Consider the following 14,664-nt stretch of genomic DNA (forward strand, 5'->3'; position numbering starts at 1 on the left):
CTTTTGTCATGTTTTAGTTTTAAGCAGATTCTATTCACATACAAAAATCTGCACTATTTTCAAGGTCCACGGCCAAATCCCACCAGCTGTCTCCTGCCTCACCCTCCGAGTGTTTGTTAGTCGGGATTCTTGGACATCATAAGTGATAAGGAAGGAAAGCAGAACTACTTGGCGTATAAAATGAAAAAATTTTAAACCACCAGTCAGTGGGTACCTTAACAAAAGAAATATTTATCAGCTAAAATACAAACTGTTTTTGCCAAATGAGGTCATTTCTTTAAAACCCAGGACTGGCCGTTTGACCAAGCTCCTGGAGTGTGTGCTGAGCTGTTGTGTTTACTGCATCGAGAGAGAAGCCACCCCTAAATGGCACCTCTGCTCCAAACATGATGAAGAGACCGAGGGAGAGCCCGTGGCCCTGGGTTGGTACCTCCCGAAGCGCCAGGCTGACCCTCGGTGCCAATGTCAGCCACACAGCATCGGCAGGCCTTGTGGAGCAGCTTCAGTGCCCTGAAGGCATGACTGCCTGGCAATGCCAGCAACGGAAGCCCAATAAGTAACTGCTCAGGTGGAGTTTTAGACATGAGAAGCAGCATGCCATCTATGTTCCCGCCTTAATCCAGTCTACTTTAAGGTCTTCTATACCTGTCTGTGTGTGGACAAATGCAAGCAAAAATTTACATACAAGCCACACACACACACACACACACACACACGCACGCACAGCCAAAAAGAACCAGATGATCTCCAGACTGTGTTCAAATAACAGCTTCTGCAGAGAATGCTCAGTGCAGTGGGTGCCCCTCCAGCCAGTCAGTGCTCTAAGGAGCCTGTTTCACCAGACACGGAAGCGTCAGCACGCCGGCTTGGTGCCGCACAGGGTGCAGCTAAGGCCTGACGCCCCTGCATACGCCTCGGACACCAGCGGTGTCAGGGGCAGCCAGAGGCGGGTCTGCTGCTGGGCACCGTAAATGGATGAGGGCGGCCGACCCCTGAGTGTAGGGAATGGTCCCCCCCACCGCCCCCCGAGTGTCGTCTGTGGGAAGAGCTGGGAGCAGGGAAGCAGCAGCCAGAGACGAACCAGGATGTCCCCGCAGCTCATGCGGCTCCGAGCCGCCCTGATGGCTAAAGCCAGGGTTCCAGCTACACCAGAGACAGCATGCCAACTAGAGGGGTTCGTCCTGGCTGGAGTCGTCCACCCCTCAGCACCCTTGTGAGAGCTGGCAGACCCCAGGCCTGCCTCCTGGACAGAGAGCCCTCGCCGCCCCACGCCCTGCAACACGGGGAGGGGTGAGCCACCCCGCCTAAGCCGGTTACCTGGATGGAGGCCCCGAACTTCTCGTTGCAGAGGCTGCACACCAGCGCCCACCGACTGCTGGGGATGTGAGACACCTTCGTGATGGGCTCCATCTTCTCGGGGCTGCCGATGCTCACCTGGGCCGGGAGACAGCGGGGCGGGGCGGCGGGCTGTCAGACAGGCAAGGCTGGGCGCGGGCGGCCGAGACTTAGCGATCCGTCACTCTCCGGCGCCCCTCAGACAGGACAGTGCGAGGCCGCCTGACCTCCGAGGACAGGCAGACCCCGCTTTAGAGCGCCAGGCAGCGTGGGGGCCGGTCCCAGGCCCACCCCCCTCCACGCGCCCAGGAGTCATCCCTGTTTATGACACACTCAGATAAGCAGACGTTCACTTCACACCTGAGTGTCTGACAACAAAACACCCAAGTATCAGGCCGAGGCCATGTACTGCACCTCTGGCCGACGAAACCAGTAGTAGGACTGAAAAGCCATCTTAAATATATTAAAATAGGTTGTCGACAATAGAGTAAGTCAACATGAGCTGATTTTAATCTCTCTCAGTAAAGAAAACTGTTCTCTTCAATCCGGAAAGGTTACTACATTCAAAGTAGAAAATTGCCAAGATGAGGAAGTCGTCTGCGTATGTGGCCTGGGTCGCTGGGCCAGATTCCTATCAGTACCAAACCACGAGGTCCAGTGTTACCAAGACCCCAGGCATGAAGCCGCAACCCAAACTGTCCCCAGATAATTTTCCTCAGTAGGAAAATGGACCAAAAATTACACACAAAAAGTGCTGAAATCTGAACGACAAATGATATTCTCACAGTGAGCCATGCAAATTAAATTAGTCAAGGTCTGGGACTTGAAATAAATTAGACCAGACCTGAAATTTAAAAGGTTGAGGCTAAGAAAGAATTTTAATAAAAATCACAAAAACGTGACCTAGAGCAGAAGCGCTGTAACCATGGCGGTGTCGCGTGTACAGCTCGCCAGGCGCAGGAGTCACAGTCAGCCCTGGGGGAGGACACGGCCGCACCCCGGCCACAGCTGTGAGGCTGCAGGTCTGCTCCGGGGAGCGTGTGTCCGCAGAGGGAGGGCTGGTGTGACAGATATCCGCGGCCAAGTCTGACCACCACCACCAAGAGTCCTATTCACTGCTGCTTCCGGTCAACGTTCCCACAGACGTACGTACCACAATGAAACAACAGTGTCAGGGGAAAAAGTGACAGCAACGGTCACTTCCCTCATTCGCTACAGCTTCTCTCATTCATGGGGTCCCACCTCCACCCCAGCTAAAAGCCAGAATCCCGAGCTAAGCGACTGTGAAGAGCCACACCTACCTCGGGGATCCACAGAGCACAACTGACGTGGACCCACTTGGTCCCACTGCGGGTGGGCTTCATGGCTCCGCCCTTCTTGGGACACAGCAAACACTTTGGCTGAAGCCCCAGGGCACACGTCCGGCACAGCCAGCTGCCCTCTGGGACCTTGAGGATTCCATAACAGGCCTGGTAAAGCCGCGGCAACACCCCAAGAAAAAGAGAGAAAGGGAAAAAAAGGTTCATTTTTCCCATTGCATCTATGAATTTTAAAACACCATTTGAACAGCATAACCAGCAAAACAGAGGCCCTCCCAGGTCCACCTGTCCACATCGCCAGGACCCTTCTTCCCTGCAGGAAAAACGGCAGCAGCCGCCCAGCCGTGTCTGAGACCGGTGGGCACGACACACGCTTATCTACCATAGGCTGGTTGTGAAAACTACTTGAGGACAGGAAGGTTTGCAAAACATTTGCTTTGCTGTGTTGCTGCGGACACCCACCCATCTCTACGAACTTTCTAGGTGCTGAGCAGGAAATCCTCAAAGCACTACACAGGGCTTAGCGGGGGCAGCTGGTCCTCTCTGCTTTCTGACTTGGGTGGGATACAAAGTGAGGAAAAAAAACACGAAACGGCTAAGAGTCTTGCAAAGCTATTACACGAGGCGGCAATGAAAACGGGACGCACAAGGAGACTCACGCTAAGGAGCATCCTCGTTCGCAAACTGAGGAAACGCCACTGGCCAGGCCCCGACGCCCTCCCCGTGGACACAACAGGCGCAGAAAGAAGCATGAGACTTTCTGGACAAAGAGAATTTGGTTTTCTTAGCTGATACTTAAAACAAAGCCTGCTTTGCACAGGAAGGCAAAATTACACAAGACAGCAAAATCGAGGCTTTTACAACTGAAGTCACTAAGATGGTTCAAAGAAAGAAAAGGCAAAAGTTAAGTGAAGAAACAAAACCAGGATGGACCAGGAGCACATTCAGACCTTCTAAAAACACCGCACTGTTCAGAGCTTTGTCCTTAAATGAACTACAAGTCAGGAAGCCGAGAGACACAGTAACACAGCTCCGATTCTCCAGACAGGAAAAACACAGCCGCTGAGCAATCTGAATACCCAGGACGCAAGAAGAAACCACAAGGACGAGAGCTGAGCGAAGTTAAGCAGCTAAGACTGGAGCTCAGGAGTGCTCTGTCGGTGCCACGAATGAGCCACTGATGAGCCACTGTCAACACAGACTTACTGGGGAAAAAAAAGTTAATAGCCCTCAATGACATTATCACAGTTTCAAATACTAAAAGTTTCTATCAGGCTTTATCTAGAGAAAGTCATGGTTGAGGAGATAATATTTTTACTGGAAAAACAAGTCTAAACAAAATTAAAAGATTAAATGAAGTATGCCTGAAAGTCAAGCCATGAAGAAAAACACAAAAGAAAAATGAACCACAAGGAAATGTTAAGAAAAAGAGGCCACGTGGGGTATGGCGGAAAGAACAGAAGACCAGGCGCCCAGAGAGCCCGAGGTCCAGCTTCGTCCAGCTCTGCCACTAAGCCACAGTGGGGCCTCGAACAGCCCGCCCCAGTATCAGTTAACTCACTTATGAAACTGGGGCTCTGAGTAGTTTTCACGCAGAATCCTTTTTCTCAACAAAATTTTTCTCAGGAAGAAAAATGAAATGGCATCCAAGTTAATACCACCAGCAACAAAAAAGCTACCACGGCAGTCACAGGGCTTATGATCATGACACCACAACACGACAGGGATTCTCCCCAGGGAACTTCCCGGACAGTCTGAAAATCCAGAGCTACAGGATGAGCTCCAGCACGACTAAAGCGAGAGACCGAGTCTCACGACGTCTCACCAGGGTGACCTGAGACAGGGACACAGCTGGTAAAGTCTTCAGGCTGAGAAACCGAAAGGCAGATACATTATAAAGAAAACAACAATCAGAGAACTTCATGGAGCAAACTTGAATCTTCTTCCCGAGAAAGTCACGCGAGCAACCTCCACGTGAGTCTGTTTCACATCTCAGCATCAACAGGTGAAGTCAAAGAAAACAAGTCAGAAAAGCCTTTTAAACCCGAGAGTGCACGTGAACACGTGTCCCCACAGAAACCCAAGTTACTTCATTAATGCATTAAAAAAATAAAAGAGGTGAGATTGTCACAAGCTTTTAAATCACCCAGTGCCCGTCCTTACTCAGGGGCAAGGGTCCACCCTTGACGGGGGGCGCGAAGTCACCCTCCAGGAAAGGGGTCTCTCCTCGTCTCGAACAGCTCCGTTTACATACTGACATGACAGCACATGTTACAGTTTGAAAGCAACCCCCAAAACTATGCTAAAGCCCTAACCCCAGGACCTTGGGATGTGACCTTGTTTGGAACACCTGTCGCTGCGGGTGTAATGAGCTAAGTAAGATGAAGTCGCTCGGGGTGGGGTGGGCCCTAATCCAGTCTGACCGGTGTCCTTATAAGACGGCACAGGGAGGACGCCATGTGACAACTAAGGCAGAGTGAGAGCTGTGCAGTCACAAGTCAGGAAACACCAACCACTGTCAGCAAACCCCCAGAAGCCAGGAGAGGCAGGGTGGCTTCTCGGGGAGGTGGCCTTGCCAGCACCCAGCTTTCAGACTTCTAGTCTCCAGAACCGCAAGACAATGCGTTTCTGTTTAAGCCACCGAGTTTGTGGCGCCTTGTTATGGCAGCCTAAGGAAACTAATCCAGCAAAGTAACCACCCTGTCGAGAGGGTTTTTCCCCCAGTGTTCTTAATACCTAAACTCAAGCTGCCGGAACAAGGCAGAGGTTTAAGTAAACCTGACTTCTACGGGCAGGAATAAAAACATTACATGAAGGAAGAAGAACCCCACAGGAGTCTATTCTTCTGGTTGTAAAAGTAGCAGGACGCACTGCAAATGTGGCCAGAGCCGCCAGGAACAGAAAGCGCTGCCCGAGGGCGCACGTCGCGAGTTCGCGCAGACCAGCGGGCGCGAGGCCCGTCTGTGGGGTGCCTCCCTGCGCAGACGGGCTCAGGCCCCAGGTGGCTTCTCTCTGGGCCTCGCTGCCCACATACCTGGTGCACGCAGATGTTGCATTTGTCACAGAACACCATCTCATTGCCATCCTCACCATCGGGCGACTGGCAGACGTCACACACGACGTCTTCATCATACTCGATCCCCAGGCCCTCTTCGGTCTCTATGGCATGATTCATATTGTCGTAGCATCGCTGCTCAAACTCCTCCAGGACCCTCTCCATGGTGTACTCGTCTAGCTCAGGCATTCCTGAGGAGAGAACGCCACGGGACCCGCTTTAATAAATCCATGCTAATAATATTATCAGACAGTATCAGGATTTTTAAGATGTATAAATAACTTACAATGAGTAAATAATACTATAAATAAGCCCATCCTGAAAACCCCAAATATTTTCTGGTGAATGCCTCTCAGGTCCTTTCAAGAAGGTCTTTGAATTAAAAGGCAGGAAGAGTCTCTCAGGCCAAGAGTCTGTTCCCCGTGGTCAGACACCGAAGATGCAGTGTTGGAAGTAGAAAAGAAAAAAATAAACACCAAAGGGGTTCGCGGACGTTACAGACACACGCTGTTCAGCTGCCATTTCACTACAGCATTATACGTAACGGCGAACATGGAAGTGACTTCACAGTCACGACCCCATGTTACCATTCGGTGTTTTTTTTGAAAACATTCTTTACTTGCTGCTTAAAGCGGTGCTCTGAAAACAGACTGCACTGTGAGCGCTCCAGTGTTTTTAACTGGTTAATCCCTCCCCACCCTCTAAATTTACAAAGTCGAGAGGGACACTTAATCAAACACATGAAAGGCCAAAACACAAGGAATGTCTGAAGCAAAGGAGACAGCTCATTGTGAATCAAATAAGACGCATTCTTATGCAAGAATGATCAAAAATACATTTCCAGTGGTTATCGTGGTTATAGCCAGTGGTAGGATGAGACTTCTGTTTTCTTCCATTTGTGGATATAGTCCAAACTTCCTACAATGAAAATACTCATGCAGAAATAAAAAAAATAAAAAAATAAAAAAAACAGATCGCAAGAAACATTCAGACAGAATACAAAGTGGCAAGAAACAACAGAAATGTCGTTGGAGCTGATGACGATTTTGGGCGTTATGGTAGACTTAAAACCATCAAACTAACACTTCTCCAGTTTTGCAAAACTTGAAGAACAAAGGCTGTGATAAGCCCTGAACACATACTTCAAAAAGCCACCTATCACCGCCCACCCCGTTTAACCAGGAGACAGCTTCTTCGTGGCTGAGCACCTTCATCTCGGTTCCTCCCACCAGCTGTGGAAACACCACTCACTGGCTTTGAAAATACAGTCCTATGCCCTGTAACTAATCTTTACCATTAAAAAGACCAATAAAAGCACATGTTCAATTTATGTTACACAGTGCGTAATTTGTCCTGCCAAAGTACTGGGTACCGCCTTTCGAGCTGACGAGTTAGCCCAGTAGTCATCGCTAAGCCATTCAAAAGGGCCAAGAGTCTCTAGCTGTATCCTCTGCCTCAACATAGGACACTCGGCAGTCAAGGGTGTTACCTGATCTTTACAAAGCAGAACTTTATAATTAATATATGAACCTGAAACAGCCTTCAGTTCCACGAAAAGCTTTGAAAACTCTGAAATAGATAAAACAACCCCCTGGTCTTACTAACGCCCTGGCCACCAACACTTAAAAGCACGGACTATGAGGAAGGAAATCTGCTTTTTCTGTCAAAATACCTGAGTAACCAAACAAGGAGTAAACCGTTCCACTGGCCCAGTCCACACCTTTGCTCCCGTTCGGCAGGCTGGTGGCAGTGCAGCGACAGCAACTAGCATGTGCCAGGCCCTGTGCCGGGCCCGGCCGGTGACCCAAAACAAAACCACAGGCTCTGGCCCTCAGGGCTTTGAAACCTACCCCTAAATATTTTGTAAATACTGACTATGTGCTAGACTCTGAACAGGTGGCCCAGGCTGCCACCCGCCGCCCTGGACCCACGGCACAAATGCCAATTAACCCAAACTGTTTCTCACTCCGGGCCCAATGTGGCTACATTTCAGGTGACCCTTAGCAACCAGAGCGCAGCACGAGGATGAAACCTGTGTGCCATCCCGGCCTCAAGCCCAGAAGATTCAAGTAAATGAGGTGCAGAAGCTCTGATCTCCACACACATGAAAATGAGAAACGTACAGAGCAGAGATGGCGACGGACAGGGCACGCGGCCAGAGCAGAGGAAAGCACGGAGAAAAAGCACTCGGGCGTGGGGCAGGACTCAAGGGGAATCAGGGAGGTGGGAGCCGCCTGCCGTGTTGAGGAAGCGGTGAGCCTGGCTGGAGCGCCGCTCTCCCAGAGAAGCGGCGGCCGAGCTGAAGGGGCAGGAGCACCACGGCCCCTCCTGAGGTCTGCGGGAGTCGCTTCAATTCTCGGGCTTCAGCTCCCTGCTTCCACGGCTGGGGGACCGTCCCTCACGACCCCGCCACCATCTTCTACGAGCTACCTGCAGACCCGCGTCCATCAACACGTCTGCCACAGCCGGACGAGCTGTCTACAAAAAGAGCCCAGGATTCTGAGACTGACTTCCCCGGGTGATAGGTGCTTCTACTACTCACCTGCACACCTAAAATTCTTCTCTATTCATCGTTAGTTAATAAAATAATAGAATCCACGGTCTCTCACCCATCTCCTTAAATTCCTCATTGGTCAGCTCCAGCCACGCAGCGTCCATGTCATTGAGGTCATAACGACACACACTGTCGGCCAGCGTCCGGATGTCCACGTAGCCCAGCTCGGGGGGCTCAGAGCCCGAGGAGACGATGTATTTCTTGGGCCTGATGAACACGAGGGGTTTCTCTTCAGACACAACCCTAGTTATCCAGCAAGAAAACAAGCAGCCGGGTCACCCTTTCTGCCGCACAAAAGGAAGTCTGTCAGCAGGCCCCGAGTGAGCCTCTACCTCCCCCCCAAACCCGGGTCACCGCCAGGTTAATGGGCTTAAAGCCCTAACGTCACTGCTGATGAAACTAAGTGGGGGGGTCGTGTCAGTGCCCCAAACAGAGACGCGTGTGAAAATACTGCAGAGGTCTCCGAAACCAGCTGCTTCTTCCACTGGCTTCTCCAGACACCGCTGCGCCCTGCCGCCACCTGCGACAGCGGCCGCTCTGGCCTGCTGGCATCACCGAAGCACTCGCCCGCTAAGTGTCGAGGGTTAACGATTAAATCACTTTCCGCCAACCAGGCCCTCCCGCCCCTGCTGGAGACCAAGCGCCAGGTCCCAAAGAGCAAGGGTGGCCACGTGACGGCAAGCACAGCAGACGCTGGGAATGCGGGGGGGCTGTCAGCTCTGTCCGACTTGGACAGTGCTCAGACGTGTAAGAATCAGACTCTGAGTCAAGCCGGGGATTTTTGCCAACACACACTTAGAATCTGGGGACAGGGGCACGAGCTCCCTCTCCTCCTCGTCCTGCCGCTGTCTGCCAACCTAACACCTGGAGAAGTGCCGCCTTCCGAACCCCATCGAAGGCCACCACGGCGTATGGGATCGAAACCCCCCACTGTGGGACAAAGGGCCAGCCCTCTTCCTAAACGCAAAGGCCCGGCACATCCGCACAGCCCCTGCCCGTGTGCCGGGGCAGTCTGCGTTAACGTCGAGCATCCAGAGTCTGTCAGGGGACGTCCACCACCCTCGCCATCGCCAGTGATTCTATCGTCAGGACACTGAGATGGGCAAACAGAAGTTATTTCTCCTACTCAAGCAAGAGCAGGGTTTCAGTGGGGGACACCCGTAAACCATGCTGCCACTGACTTCTGTTGTGCCGGGCTCCCAAATGAGGGAGCGACTCGGCGAGTCATTCCTTGGCTTGCCAAGGCCGAACAACTGGGTGCTGGGCTCCAATCGCAGGCTCTAAGGCACACGCACTATTCATCCCGCAGTGACACAGTGCACCCACGGGCCAGGAGTCTGGTTCATGGAGGCCATACGATTTGTCATTTAAACCTACAAATCTACATGGACATTCGTCACAGAGATCCCAAAACAGCAATAATCAAATTCATTCATCTCAAGTGCCTGAAGACACAGAGTGGGTACAGTCGATCCACACTCAGCAGTGACGAAAGAGCCGTTTCACAAAGCAGGCAGCTGACTTGAGGACACAGCGGAGAAGCCAGGAGCTGGCTGAGCAGAGAGGATGCTCAGGCCTCTCTTCCTGCGAGGAGCCCCAGGTCGGCAAAGCTGGACGGCAAGGAAAAGAGCAAAGTGGCCACAGCTCTGTGCTGAGGCGGGCCATCGAGGACCCGGTTCTCGGCAGGACGTGTGGTTTGTCCTAAGTCCAGAGGAAGCCCCGCCGGAACGACTGGCAAAGTCCACCTGGGAGACCCCTCTCAAAGCTCCCTCTCCACACCCCTAACCTGCCAGCCTCCTCCAAGGGTGCGGTGACCACCAGAGGACCCAGGATGCCACCCTCGCCGGTGCCCGGCAAGGCACATGCAGAGAAGAGGTGTGAACATCCACACTTCCCTCCCACGGCCAGACACTCCCCAGTACATCTTGGAATCTGGCCCTCCTCCCCGGGGAGCAGCGCCCCCGACGACGGCTGCCATGTTCAGTTCAGAGGCCCACGGCCCTCCAGCCACCCGCTCTGGGCCGGGAGCGCGTCTCTGCCGTGCTCCTGCGTCCGCTCGAGGCCTCACGGCACCGCTCCTCTCAGGCACCTGCCGTCAGGGTGGGAAAGCGGAACTTCCGTCCTCGGGGCACGTCTACCTGGCCACAGGCTGAGGGATGGTCCCCGGGCTCACTGGCACCTGCACGCCCTTCTCCCACTCCTGTCTCCAGGGGTCTGCCAACACGTAGTACTCATCCGGGTTCAGCTGGAAGGAGTCGTGCAGTTTCATGGCGGTGATCAGGTCCGTCCTAAACACCTGGAAGAGGGGCAGGCGGGGTCACTGACATCTGATATTTGCATTCTGAGTCAGCCGGCAGCCACAGGTAACCATGGTGCTGCCGTGTGACAAGGTCACTGGATCAACAGAGAACCAGTCTGACTTATTACTGGAAACCCCTCCACCTACCACACCCGTGGCCTCTCCACTGGGGGTGGCAGCAGCTCACCCTGCCCTGTCACACCCTCATCAGCTCCAGGAGAGGCAGTGTCTCCGACAGTGGCTACAACAGCCACAAAGCAACTTCCCCGTCCTCCCCTGAAAACCTCGTGAGAACTAGCGATTCACCGCACGTGCTGAGGACGCGGGCAGGACAACCCCTAGAGGGAGGTATTTCACGCAGGGTGCTCTTGGTAGATTTGGAAAAAACAAAACAAAACAAAACTCCACTAGCCATGTAGCAACCTCAAGCCTAACTCAGAACCACTCAGACCGCCACCCCTGGGCCCGCCTCCCCAGGGCCGCCCGCGAGGCGTCTGGGAGGTCAGGTCCTGGCTGGCTAGTGCCAGGCATGAGTGCAGGCTGGACGAATCCAGGGACAGAAGCAGGGACAGACCAAGGAGTCAAGTCTGAGAAGGGGCTGCACACACGCGTGTGTTTGCACGCGTCTACCGGACTCGAGTAGGGGAGAGGGAGGGAAAGAAAAGCAAGCTGCGCTGCTACGCGTCCTCGCTCTGCCAAAAACAGACCCGCAAGACTCGGAAGCACCCTGTGCCGAGACATCTCCTCGGCCCCACAGTGCAGGCCACGAGGGGACACAGCGAAGGCGGCCCCGCACGCCTGCTCCCTCTGACCGGCGCGGGGAGGCCAGCACTGTCTCGCAGCCGGGCCTCGTCCTCGGTCCGCTCATGTCCCAGGGCTCATGGAGGGAGCGTGGCCCTGGCATCGGCGCCAGCCCAAAGCCGTATTTGGCACAGAGCGAGCCCGCATCTGCGAGCTGCCCTCTCTGTCTGTACAAGTCACAATGCTGAACTCTCTCTTCTTGAGAAGGACAGGGAGTTCTTTCTTGTGCTGCTAAGCACAGTTCACATTATATGCCTGCTAACAGGTCTGTATTTGTTTTTCCTGGTGGCTTTTCAGGCTGGTGATCACTTTAATAAACTTCACCATCATAGAATCTGAGGCAGTGTCTGAATTAAAAAAAGGCCATTTCTCTACTCTGCCAGCTTTTCCCCAGGATGCCACTCCTCTTTTCCAAGTCCTGGGGACAAGGGAGGACCTGACTGTGCACCTTCCACAAAAGCACAAGCAAGACTGAGTCGCTTACAGCAGCATCCCCAACCTTTTTGGACCCAGGGACTAGTGCTCCTATGAGAATCTAACGCCTGATGACCGGAGGTGGAGCTGAGGCGGTGATGCTAGCGCTGCGGAGCGGCTGCAGATACAGATGAGGCTTCGCTCGTGGACCCGCCGCTCACCTCCTGTGTGCCCGGTACCTAACAGGCACTGACAGGTACTGGGGGTGGGGGTGGGGGGATGGGGTTGAGGACCCTTGCCTTATAGCTGGGCACCCGGCCCAGCCATGCCCTCCCTGCCCCAAAGAAAAAGTCCTTTAAAACAAAGTCACAGGTTTACATCATCAGGAAGCAAATCATTTTTAAAATAAACAGGCATTCCAACTAAGTCCTATGAGTAAAAAACGAGAAGTTTACCGAAGAAGGGAAAACGAACCAAAGCGCCAAGATGAGAAGTGGCAGACGAGACAGCCCAAGCCCTCACGCAGACTCAGGCGCGGACGGTCCGCAACTGACAGGTGCCCCCAAGCGGACGAGAATGCCCGAGGCCCTGGCGGAGCCCAACGTTAACAGCTTAAGTACAGAGTCATTTGAACTCAGGGCTGAACTCAGATAAATTTTAGAAAAAACTCTGAAACAAAATACGGGTCAAGGGCAAGGTGGGCAGCGTGCACGCAGCTCAGTGCCTGCTGGCCGCCAGGGCCGGGCGAAGGGGCTCCCAGGGCACCGGGGCCCTGCCGCTCCCCACCCCGTGTCCCCAAGTGTCACACGCCCATCAGAAAGGCAGCGGGGTCTGTGGGGACAGCACAGGGAATCGATCACAAAGAGCAGCAGAGCCATTCTCATGCCTCAGGAAAGGAAGGGTGCACAGAAGGTTCCCGAGGACAAAGGGCCTGGGACAAATCAAAGCCACAGAACGGCCACCTTCCGGGGAACACGGTCAGTCAAGCATCTCAAGGGGCGGCTTCCACAGCTCTGAAGGGTGCACACTGCTTCCCTGCGGAGGGCGCTATGCCGCAGCCAGCTCTCCCGTGAGCCTCAGCCCAGCGGCACCCCTGACTCCGCGTCAGTCACCCCCCCCCACCCCCGACCCCGCGTCAGCAGGAACTGAGAATGGCTGGCCCGGGGGGCAGCGGCCTCGCTCCACCGACACCACCGCCACGGGAGGCGGGCTGTGACGTCATCCCACCAGAGACAGCGCAAAACCAAAGGGCGGAACCAAAGCCTCTTTCCCATAATCTATCTGCTCACTTCACGACTGGACTAAACCAACATTCCTTTTCCTCAATAATTTAGATCCTCAGAGCCCAGCAAAGGTGTTCCAAGAAAACAGAATTTCAGGCCTGGTAGGGGCCCCTAATCAACAAAGGCCAGCAGAGACATGCGCATAAAAACGACTTAAAATAGGCTGATAGATGATAAATGACAGGTAGGTGGATAATGAAACGGGGGAGCAGAGGGAACATAAGTTGAGAAACAAATCTGAAAAGGGGGAAAAGCCTTAAGCATAATCTCCAAAACAAAACTCCCAGAACAGCACTGAGTTGCTGCCAAATAAGCCACAAATTTACAGCTAAAACTAACTTGAGGCTGGCAGTGACCGGAAGCAGCTGAACCCGCTGATCTCCTGGCCAGAGGAAAAGTTGTTGGGAGCCAGTGATGATAGAACGGAAGAGGAAAAAAAGAGTATAATTAATAATAACAATGGCTAACATTTACTGAGCACTTTTTACGTGCTGTGTATGAATTAACCTCTGTGTATTAGCTCACTTAAATCCTCACAAGAATCCTGAGATAGACAACTGAGGTATCCTCATCAGACAGATTTGGAAACTAAGGGACCGAGAGGTTAAGTAACTTGCTCAAGATACACAGGCAGACAGTGACAGCAGTCAAGCAGGTGTGTGTCCATCACACGCTCTCATGCACGCTCGGGTAGGACATGCACAGTCACGCCAGCACTCAGCAAATACCTCCGAAGGCTTTCGATCTTCATGTCTGGAGCACGAACTTCTCCTGTGCTGAGATCGGGAATTCTGTGACCAAGTAGTTGACAGGCCTAAAGAAATAAATACCCAAACAGGAAGATTAAAAGTACACACACAATTTTTAAAATCAGACTGAAGAAGGCTCACCTCCATGCCACCCATGAGACAAGTGTGACGCTCGGACAGACAGAGTCCCCTAGCCCCCAGTACTCAAGTAAACACTTACTTCCCAGAGCAGGTCTCACAGGACCCCTGGGTCCAGGCTAGCCCAGGGATGCTGTGCTGTCTGCATCCCAGGCACAGCACACAGGTGGGCACAGGCCCCCTTAGAACACCATGCGGGGTGGGGGCTTCACCCAGAAGTCTGTGCTTCTGAAGTTAAAAGGGTCAGTCTCCCACTGGTAAATACAAACTGAAAAATATTTGTCTGAGTTTTCAGTAAATTTTCTAAATGCTAAGATCATCATGCTAAATCAGAAGGCTGCCCGCAAAACGTTAAAAAAAGAAAGTTTTGACTCCATGAAGCATAAAAAAAGTTGGATTCCCCAAGACTAGGAAGCCGAGACCTACAGCAGAGGCTGGTGCTATGGCCAAACAGCCTTCAACATGGCCGTTCCCCTTGGCCCACGCCTGTTGCTGCCCCTGTTCATGTGTTCTACAGACTTTGGGCGCAGCAACAGGCGTGGGCCAAGGGGAACGGAGTTTATGGGTGCCACACTGCCTCCAGAAAACCGGGACAGCTCTCACAATCACCTGCAGTATGTGTCTAACTCCCTAATAACTCACCTCTACCCTGAAAACATGCTGTCCAGTTTCCCAGAAATTAACAAATCCCACCACCACCAAAAAAAAAAAAAAAAA

At 52.9% G+C, this 14,664-nt stretch overlaps 1 protein-coding gene across 32 annotated transcripts in view; it reads right to left on the reverse strand.

The window, feature by feature from the left end:
* JADE1 (jade family PHD finger 1) overlaps positions 1 to 14,664 on the reverse strand; it is a 305,056-nt gene that overhangs the window by 15,114 nt on the left and 275,278 nt on the right. For 30 of the 32 annotated variants that reach the window (XM_023531786.1, XM_023531785.1, XM_023531796.1 and 27 more), the window contains 6 exons: positions 13,789 to 13,874; positions 10,402 to 10,559; positions 8,319 to 8,506; positions 5,689 to 5,900; positions 2,637 to 2,804; positions 1,318 to 1,434 (listed from right to left, as the gene is read on the reverse strand). In XM_023531786.1, coding sequence (XP_023387554.1) covers positions 1,318 to 1,434; positions 2,637 to 2,804; positions 5,689 to 5,900; positions 8,319 to 8,506; positions 10,402 to 10,559; positions 13,789 to 13,874 — 929 coding nt within the window. The remainder of the gene's footprint in view (positions 1 to 1,317; positions 1,435 to 2,636; positions 2,805 to 5,688; positions 5,901 to 8,318; positions 8,507 to 10,401; positions 10,560 to 13,788; positions 13,875 to 14,664) is intronic. The other 2 variants (XM_023531777.1, XM_023531781.1) reach the window with 1 other exon arrangement.

The sequence above is a fragment of the Pteropus vampyrus genome, unplaced genomic scaffold (genome assembly GCF_000151845.1).
Source record: "Pteropus vampyrus isolate Shadow unplaced genomic scaffold, Pvam_2.0 Scaffold73, whole genome shotgun sequence".
Taxonomy (NCBI): domain Eukaryota; kingdom Metazoa; phylum Chordata; class Mammalia; order Chiroptera; family Pteropodidae; genus Pteropus; species Pteropus vampyrus.